Source organism: Girardinichthys multiradiatus, chromosome 10 (assembly GCF_021462225.1).
Source record: "Girardinichthys multiradiatus isolate DD_20200921_A chromosome 10, DD_fGirMul_XY1, whole genome shotgun sequence".
In the NCBI taxonomy this organism is placed as follows: domain Eukaryota; kingdom Metazoa; phylum Chordata; class Actinopteri; order Cyprinodontiformes; family Goodeidae; genus Girardinichthys; species Girardinichthys multiradiatus.
In genome coordinates this window covers 28,267,628-28,277,901 of record NC_061803.1, presented here as the reverse complement: position 1 = coordinate 28,277,901, position 10,274 = coordinate 28,267,628, and the positions used below count along the sequence as shown (strand labels likewise).

At 38.3% G+C, this 10,274-nt stretch overlaps 1 protein-coding gene across 1 annotated transcript; it reads left to right on the top strand.

The window, feature by feature from the left end:
* The first annotated feature begins 6,684 nt into the window (after positions 1 to 6,684).
* LOC124875650 lies at positions 6,685 to 9,550 on the top strand. The gene is made up of 4 exons (XM_047377924.1): positions 6,685 to 6,789; positions 6,973 to 7,038; positions 7,113 to 7,196; positions 7,351 to 9,550. The coding sequence occupies exons 1-4, from the start codon at positions 6,735 to 6,737 to the stop codon at positions 7,899 to 7,901; spliced, it is 756 nt and encodes a 251-aa protein (XP_047233880.1). The 5' UTR covers positions 6,685 to 6,734; the 3' UTR covers positions 7,902 to 9,550.
* The last annotated feature ends 724 nt before the right edge of the window (positions 9,551 to 10,274 follow it).

Here is a 10,274-nt window from a genome sequence, read left to right as displayed (position 1 = left end):
CCGGCTTTCTCCTCTTCCAGCAGATCCAACTCACCACCATGTGGTGATCAGTGGACACGACAACAAAGTCGATTATCGACCTCCTGCCTAGAGTGTCCCGTTGCCAAGTGCACTGATGAACACCCTTATGCTTAAACATGGTGTTCATTATGGACAATCCGTGACTAGCACAGAAGTCCAATAATGAAACACCACTCGGATTCAGATCAAGGAGGTCAGTCCTCCCGATTTCCCCCTATCCAGGTGTCACTGTCATTTCCCTCAGCAAAATGATGGAGTCCCCGTGATGGGCACTATCCAGCACCACTGACAGGGACGCCAAGTAGGCCGGGTACTCCGCCCTACCGCTCGTCCCATAGGCCAAAACAACAATCAGAGCCCTGTCCCCAACCCGGAGGCGCAGGGATGCGACCCTCTCATCCACTGGGGTAAACCCCAACATGAGACGGCTGAGCTGGGGGGGCAACAAGCAAACCCACCCCAGCGTGTGACTCCAGAGTAGAAGAGATTTGATCCTCTCTCGAGATGGGAGATGGGTCCCAGAACCCACGATGTCATTCTTTCATGAAATAATCTGAATTTCCACTATGGTTCATTAAACACAATGTGCTTTATAACAGGAATATTAAATAATTTTTTTAAAATAATTAATTATATGTTTTTAATTTATAAATAAAATATTTGAATTGATTTCCACGTGTAACTATCCATTAAGCATAAATTATTGAAACATTTAAACGAGCACATTGGTTCGCATATTTAATGCATGTACTTGCAGCTATATTTAAATTATTATATTTATAAACATTTATTTAATTATTTATTTCAATTCAGTTTTGTTTATATAGCGGCAGTTCACAACACATGTCGTCTGAAGGCACTTCACAAAGGGTTTGTAATGGTGCGGGGTTGTTGGGGAGGTTAGATGAAACTATTGAGTGTTAGAGTTTGGCCATTTTAGATGTGTGATATGTGTAGGGGTACTAAGTAAAATAATAAACCGATTAAGTTTGTCCATATAGAGCCCACTGGTGGCTATCGTTATTCTAAAATCCACAAGGAATGGGGGGTACCTCTCTCCGTCAGACTGATTATAACCATTGGAAAAGAGAAGGGGTCGCACAAGTAGCAGAACTGGAGGGTGTGTTTGCACCTCAACCATAACCGGTTTAGGCCAGTTTATGAATTGTGGCATTTTTGGCTATCAGAACATTAGTCCTTAGTTACATGTCACCTATTTTAACAGTTCTTCGGGCTTTCTAAGGTTTTCCAAAGTCTTTTGGCAAATGTTCTTTAATAAAATTTGGGTTGTTTTAAAACATTTGCAAAATTCTACTATAATATTCATCTTGAGTTCTTGAATGTGTGCATGCAACCTAATGAATAACATCCTGGTAGGTATATAGGTAATGTGAGTAGATTTATGAGTTATCCCTTAAACCTTGGAAAATGAAGATCAGTGTTCAGTTGAGAAGGTCTGATTTAGCCTTATACGTCTTGGATTAGAGCTGAACAAAACTACCAGCAGTAACTGATTGAACCACCAGGCATCATTTAAAAACCTGGTGGTACTATCCTTTTTCAACGCCAGGTTGCGCCGATTAAGGGACTGGTCGCGTCTATGAGGCGTGCAGAGATGCTTATTAAACACCAGGTAGCACTTTTAGTCCAAAGTTGGCGTGCTTTAAACCACTTCATCCGAAGGTTTGTGTTGGAGTTGGTGATGTATTGCTTTTATGCAGTTGCTCAGCCAGGTTTAGAGGTCTGAAGCTGTTGACTCATCTGGAAGTTGACCATTACAGCTCAGTATACACCTCAGCATCCTCTGACCTCCCTCTGATTTTACGTGGCCTACCCCTCTTTTTATAAAATCTACTAAGAGTTAACTGTGGTATTTCAGTCACAAGGAAATGTCATGACTGGACTTATTGCATGGGTGGCAACCAATCCAGGTACCATGCTGAAATTTACTGAGCCCCTGAGAGCGACCCATTAACCCCAAATGATTGTAGAAGGTGCTAGATTTAATACATGGAAGTGATTGGAACACCTGAATTCAATGAGTTGGATGAATTCATATTTTCTGCAAAATAGTGTAAATATCTTGTGAAAAGAACATCCCCGTCTGTCTCCAAATATCCAGGTTTTGCACACTTTGGTAATTTTTAGCTTACCTCTTGCAGTTTTTTTCTTTTCACAATCCTGCAGTAACCCACCACCGTTATTCTCAGTAAACATTTTTTTAAGCTGACCCTGTTTTTCTGAGAATTACCCCTCTAATGTTCTCACTAGCTCCCCAAAGGGCTTGTTTTCCTGCTGCAGCCTGACGAAGGCCTGTTTTACTCCCCATTTTAAGGCTCCTTGGACTGCATGGTGTGGTTTTTCAGAAAACAAATCTCCAAATGCAAATCCCACACCTGAAATGACCTCAACAGCTTTTACCTGCGTTGCCATAGACAACATTTGTGAAACAGATCGAAAATATGAGGCAATTTAAAGGTGTTGCTGGACTTTGGCTCTGATAAAACAGCTAAAATAACGAAAATTGTTGCATCGTTCCCGTAAGTCAGATTCAATGAAAAACACACAGGAAGCAACCGCTCTAAGAACAGCTCATCTCAGATCCTAACTGCAAGATGTCTTGCTTCACTAAAAGACAAACTCGGGTTAGGATTTCTTAATATTTTCTCCAAGCTGATTTATAGTAACTGATGATGTACACACCCCCTGTTTTGGTCTCTGTCATGCCAAAATGGAGATGGGTTGAAATGAAAGAGAGCTCTGCTGCCATATTCTTCTGTAATGCCCATGGGCAATGCTGTCTGGAGTGGCAGGAGAGTATGGTTCAGGAGTTCTGATCTCCCCTGGCAATTCTTACCACAGGCGCCTAATTCGACTGAAAATGAGTTATGCAAAGCAGTAGCAAAGCAAGAACCTCCCTTAGAACATTTCATTCAGAGTTTGCCAAATGTTTCTCAATATTATGTCTTTGAACATGATATGATTAGGATGTTATTTTGCTCCCCAGATTTCTCTAAGACATTATATATAACCAATAATCTTTTGATTGAATCCTATTACTTGTATTATTGAGAATTTATTGGAAAACTGGTGTAAATAACAGGTGGCTACAGGATAAATAATAATAATGAAGGTAAGGACACAATTACTCTTGCCTGTAAGAGGCTGTGGTCATGTGGGTACTGAAAAAGTTGTGCATCATCAGCATGTAGTAAGATATATTGAATTAACATAATCTATAATCTGAGCTAGTGGAAGGATGAGGATATTAAATAAAAGTGGTCTAAGAACTTAGCCTTGAGGAACCCCACATGTATTGTTGGTTCACTCAGATTTATAATAGGGTAATAAAACAAAATAGTCCCAGCCTGCCTCGTAGAATTTGAACAATTTAGCACAGTATGGGATACTCTCACTTACCTTTTCAGTCTATTAATTAGTTTGATTTGATTCAGTAATGTCAGGATGGAACTACAGACATACGCCTAAGGGCAATTGAAAATAGTCAATTAACCTTGACATACAAATTCTGTAATGGTGAGAGGAACTCAGAGAAATCCAGGATTTGAATCCAAGACAACTAGCTTCAAGCCAGCTTTGTTGACCCCTTCACCATCATATAGACCACATCAACATGCAGCTGTAATTGTATAGATTAGTCATATCAGCATATCTGCTAACTTATAAAAAGTGGGTGAACAGAACAACAGTTTTAGCTTCTTACATATTTTTACACCCATATTGGTTTGTGACTCCACCCCTGAACTACTGTCAATCCAAATACACAGAAATGTACAAGATAAACTAAATAATGTCAGCAGAAAGGTTCTGTTGTTGTTACAAGCTGACGTTAGGTTATGATCTGTAGCTTCTGACAGATCTGTTTCACTGTTTGTGTTTTCCACCTGAAAGAACTGTGAACCAATGTCAGAACAGCCTGATCTGAGTTTACCTGCTGAATGGTTGTTGGACTGTATTTCAATAAATAAGTTTTGTATAAGTATAAATAACTAATTGCTTTTTAAAAAACATAAATATATTTTTTTTTTACTCCATATCAGGTCCATTATTATTTATAGTTTTAATCCTCTAGTTCATTGTTTTTCAGCCCCTGTCCTCAGGGCACACTGCCCTGCATGTTTTAGAAGTTTCCCCTGCTTTAATACACTGGATTCAGATGATTGAAGTTCAGTAAAAGCCTGTTAATCAGCCATCAACTGAAATCAGGTGTGCTGAAGCAGGGACACATCTAAGACATGCAGGCTAGTGTGCCTAGAGGACCAGGGTTGAAAAACACTGCTCTAGTTGCCCCAAAGCCCAAAACATGGCAACATTGTATCCCTGTTTTAAATGACTTGGAAGGATAAGACACTCAAGAAGAAGATATGCACCTTCTCTGTTATCTAATTTTATCTCATATATATTTCACAAAAAAGTCTGTGACATTCTAAAGTGTAAACAGAATAGGATATATTTTTGCCCGCCACACCGACCCCCACCCCCACTTTTCATATTCTTTAGAAAATAGTTGCAGGTTTAATTATTGCATCATGGATTTATTTCAAGTGAAAAACACAACTGCTGTTGTTGTTGTTTGGTAGGAACGCCTCCCCCCGTGTATTTGTGCTTATTGGGTGTAGCACATGATGCAGCTGTAGTTTTGTTTTTTGCTGGTTTAAAGGGTGGTAACGATTTCAGCTGCCCGGGAGATTTTTCATAATACAATTAGACTCATTGAGAACAATCAAGTGTTTTTAAAGTGTGTACGGGAATAATAGTAATGTTATATTTTCCTGTGACAAATGTTTTTTTTTTCACATTAAAATGTATTCTATTGAATCCAAACATACTGAATTGGCTTGAATTTGGCTAAGGAAGGTGATGTTTTATATTGGTTTTTGGAATCTACAACAAAGCAGAGATACCCAATCCTAGGGTCTTCTGTTGGCAGAACATGTGTAACGTATCAATACCAGAAACTGAAAGACTTAAAATTGTTTGTTAAATGAAACAACAGCAGAATATATTTTAGCTACTATTTAAACAGACAAATGGTTAAAAAATAAGCATCAAGTACTTTGGAGTGCCTGATTTAATTGTGTATGTGCCATTAAATGTTTACTAAATATATCTTTATTCTATGCTATAGAAAATTGCCAGTTTGATCAGTTTAATTTAGGCTTAATTCCTCAACAGAGGTGTGAAAAAGGTTCTCCCCAGCGTTGGGTCGAACAGTGGTACTGCATCAGATGGGGATGACAGAGTACAGACGTTTTGCATTTTCTTCAATACATCTTTGGCATCAATCATATTCTATGGTGTGAGTAGCTGGAGCAGCAACCTATCGGTAACCAAAATGTAACAGTTGGACAAGGTGGTAAGGGAGGCTGGCTCTGTTCTGGGATATACCTTCAGTCCAGTGCAGGTAGTAGGAGACAGGAGAACTGTAGCCAAGCTGACATTACTGCTCTGTAAAGCTCCTTCAGTGACCAGCCACTGCCTCCTAAATGCACAAATGAGTGTTATATTAGGTGTGTTCCCCCTGCAGCTGTCAGGCAATCAGCATTGTTTTTTTAATGGTCTGTATCCTGTCTTTTGCCTATCACTGTGTTGCTGCTACACTTGAATTTTCCCACTGTGAAACAAACATTTATTGTATTCTTTGAGTGACTATTGTATAAATATAGGGTGATATATTTTCCACAATTCCTTTTCACAAGTCAAACATCTGACTCCGCCCCAAACTGCTCAACTTTAAACTATCTAAACTAAACTGGTGTTTAGTTTAACAATCGAAACTTAATTTAGCATCTGCTTGAAAGCAAAAACACAAATTGATAGTTTTTTTTCATCAAATTGTAAATAAATTAATGAAGCAAGAGGTTAGGAATTTATAACTGACATTTTGGTACTTTTAAATGGTTTTCTATCTGCACACCAGTTCAGGACTCTGGTTGACCAGTCAGAATGTGTCAAAAGTGACCAGGTTTCCAGTACTTGCACCCAAACCTCCTGTTACAGATTAGGTTTCTCTGTATGCAGTGCTCAGACTAACATATTATATACATTTCTGGTTAAGACTTTAGTGTTCTATATAGAGCATGGCATTTTGATATAGTCGATTTTATTTTATGTTTTTAAGCAGTTTTCTTTGATCATTTTGTTGTTTTAAGTAAATGAATAATATTTTGTTTTTACTTTGTATTTAGTTTTCTTATTTGGAATAACCTGAGTAGCTTTTAAATGCACTATAAAAAAGAAACAATTGATATTGACTTCTGGTATTATTAAATTATTGATTATGATTACGTCAGAAATTATTATTGTTATTATATTATTATTATTATTATTATTAATACAATAAGTTATGTTTACCAATTCACCATCCCATAATTAGATTGGGTCATTTTACTGGCTGCCTTGATTCTGTTTCAGCCCTGATTGCCTCAACAGTTGCCTGAAACATCTTTTAACCTTTTGTTTTATTTCCTCTTCTTAAATGACATAATTTGTGATTATTTCAATATTAATTTTGTGCTGTAAAATAATCTAATGGGCAACATAAATTGCTTGCCACAGGGAGGTTGTTGTGCAGCTCTACTTCTCTGTTGACAGAACCAATTAGCCAACTGATTATCAGCAGCCGAGGAACCATGATGTGAAGTGTGTTTTTCCCCTCAGCTGAGGTTTGAGGGTCAACTGGTGGCTGCACAATGGGAACTGTTTGGCTTCTACTGGTCTGGGTACTGATGTGTTGGCCTGCCAAAGGTTTGATATATAGTGTAATGGCTTTTTAATACACCATCAGACTGAAAGTGTCACAATAGACAATATTTTCAGTGTTTCTGGTTTTAGTATCTAAAAACCTTTAGCCATAAAAAACTATTCTAAATGCAATAATTTTTGCAACTGAACATACACTTTATTGATCTTAATATATTTTCTCTACAGGCTTGCATATGACAGGCTTTGGAGGAACAAAAGGAGATAATGAGGAACTTCAAGGAATATGGAGAGGTATTGTCATTATTTTAAAACCTTTATTTAAAGGCAACTTTTGCACATTAACTTCATATCTTCTTTTTTTACAGGAGTTTCTCCAAATCATATTTCCATAAAGACCCTTGGGCTTGTCAAGTCAATGGATTCTATGTCGGAAAACCAAGTTAAAGAAGGTGAGTAAATGCTATCACATTATTGAAGTTCAGTGTTTTTGTTACATTACTCAAAGAGTAATGTAAAACATGTATGTATTGTGAAAACTACATGCAATTACATTTTTCTGAGGTAGAAATTTTAAGTGTATTGTTCTCATGAAATTTTTTACAGTACTACTGGAAACCAATGAGGTTGAAACTCATACCTCATTTGGACGCGTGAGACTTCAGGGCCTGGACAGGCGAAGAAAGCTAAAAGATAAAGAGGCATCTAATGAAATAACTGTGGCCTCAATTAATGTGACTGTGCCCGCCACTATCAATGGGGCAGTAGTTGGCGGCAAGCACTTTGTGACTGGTGCCATTGGGACTGTGGTTTTATCCAACGGGACTGTGGTTGCCAGCAATGAGAGTGTAGCTAGCACCACCGTAACTGTGTTTGTGGGCAATCAGACGGTGGCCAGCGCCAATGACACCAACAGACCCCTGGTTGCCGGCAACGTGACTGTGGCCATCACTAATGGGACTGTAGTTGATCATCTACCATTTTGGATTTCTGCTTCAGGTTCTGTCAGCCCTTTCTCTTTCAGCTGGAGGCATTGTTGCCCTCGGCTTTGTCTGCTGTTCTGTCTGCCTGGAAAGGTCGCTCTGCTGGTTCTGTGGTACAGTCTGGATGACTTGGCGGTTTCTCTCTTTGAAATTCATAACTGGGATGTAATATAACAAAAGTGGTCTTGTTGGATAAGCTGGGTTTCAAGTACATGAAGGCAAAACAAGACCTGATGGAACTTTAAAGGTTAAAGTATTAAAAGTACAAAAAGGTTTGCAAAAATGTTTGATCGAGTGGATCAGGCTTAGTTTTAATTCCAGTCATACCCTCTGCTTGATGCTGGTTCTATGTCTCTTCAGCATTGAGAGCTCACAACCACAGTAATTTACGAAAGGTTGTCATTTTTCATTATATAGCTGTCAAGAAAGATAGATTTAAATCCTGCTGTTTACCTTTCTGAGTAAAAGAGAGTGCCAAAGCAAACTGCATAAAATATTACTGGCAAACCCCAAGAATGCATTAATTCCAACAGTTTATTGCTTTACTAGCAGAATAGGAAAATTATTTTCTGCAATCTAGGCTTTAAGGAAGAATACTTAAACAATACTTGACATCTGTTGGCCCGCATCTAAAATGGTTTCAGAACAATTTCACTTTAATACATACAGTAATTCATTTAGACATGGTTTAATAATCCAAGGATCATCTGCATGAATGTTCTTAGTGTTAGATTTAAGTTGGCTACATAACGCTACAGTGGTTTCAGAATGTCAGGAGATCACTTCCTTATATTACACACATAAACAAAGTGTGCAAGGCAAGGTTTCACCCTGCAAAGATGATCTATCAGCTTATATGTTGAAACCTGATTTAGTATATTTTTTCATTAGTGAAATCAAAAGAATTCATGCTGTCAGAATAGGTGTAACACATGACTACTTTTTTATGGGAGTAATTTTTCTAATGGTCTGTATAAAGAGCTGTTTATTACAACAATGTCAAAATAGCCAGGTTCTTTAGGTATTAATGAAATCATTTTGTGTCAGATCCATGATCAGTTGTTTTTGTTTTACTTTTTCCTGTTTGTTTTACAAACCAAAACAACTGAACATCCTTTAAGCATAGTGATTCCCTCTTTTTCTGTCAGGAGTTGTAAAAGACCTTTAGGCCTGCAGAAGGTGACCGCCAAAAAGACCACACTTACTGAAACACACGCAGTCACCAGCAGTGTACATAAACTGACACAGGTAATCATACATGCAAAATATGAGCAGTTGTTTGTGATTAGTGAAGAAACACAACAATTATAATTCCTCTTAAAGGTTTGAGACCTGCAGCTCTGCCAGCTCATCAAGTCCCAGATAAACAAGGCTTTTGGTTGTTATAGACACACACACACACACAGAGGACTGCAACATAGACATGCACATATTAAGAAAAATCAGTGTCTGCATTAAGAACAAACAATCCCCACCACATACACTCTGACACAGCGTGAGTCCACAGTTATTGCACTAGAAGGCAGACTAATAGCTCTCCTGTCCTCAGCTGAACTGTGGGGGAAACCATTCAAAGCGGTTTACACAGGAAAGGAGTAAGCAGCCCAAATTATAATAACAGCTTCATTCATTAAACTCTGTGCCAACACACACGCCTGCTGAGGGGAACGTCTCCTGCGCTTCAGAGTAGATTTTTTAAGTTGTACTGTCCTCAATTCACCTCTGCCGGCTCACAACTCAGATTTTTAAAGAAATGCATTTATGTTTGCTAATTTAACTCTTTAAATCTTGTTGTGAAGCTATGGTCACAAAAAAAAAGATTTTCTGACAATGATTATATACAGTGGCTTTGTTTGTTTTGGTAATGAGATAATTGTTGGTGGCTCTCACCAGCCACCTCTTATATTCACATCTCCCTCAATGGACATTTTTGGGTTTGTCGTGATCTATATGCTTCTTTCATGTTGCGTGAAAGGCCGGGACAACACCCGTGGAATGCCAGACCCGCTTGGTGATCCCAGTATTCAAAAAAGGCAACTGGAGGATGTGTTTCAGTAATTAAGGGATCACACTTTCCAGCCTTCATGAGAAAGTATACTCTAGTTTATCAGAAAAGGAGGTTACAACCATTTGTTGAACACTGTATTCAGGAGGAGCCATGATACTTTCATTCAGGGTGTGAAAAAGTCAACCAGATTTTTACCACAGAGAAATTGCTGAAGGTTTCATGAAGCAGCTTAATTTGGCCACTTGGCTCCTCTTCAATAACAAGATATCTATAATCCTCCAAAATCCACCAAAGGTTTGTTCTTATGTCCAATAAAAATCACTGCATCCTAGAACATATGAATATACAAAAAGACTGCTGTTACCTTCCCAAACATCCCAACTCTCTTTGAATCCTTCCAATAGGTCAACAATAACATAAATTATGGAAAAGTCTTTTTTGATCACAGGAGGATCCTAATCCTAAATCTGAACCTTAAACGTGTGAGCACACCCAGTCCTGTGTCCTAACAAATGTCTTAATGTTCTCCTCATCAAATG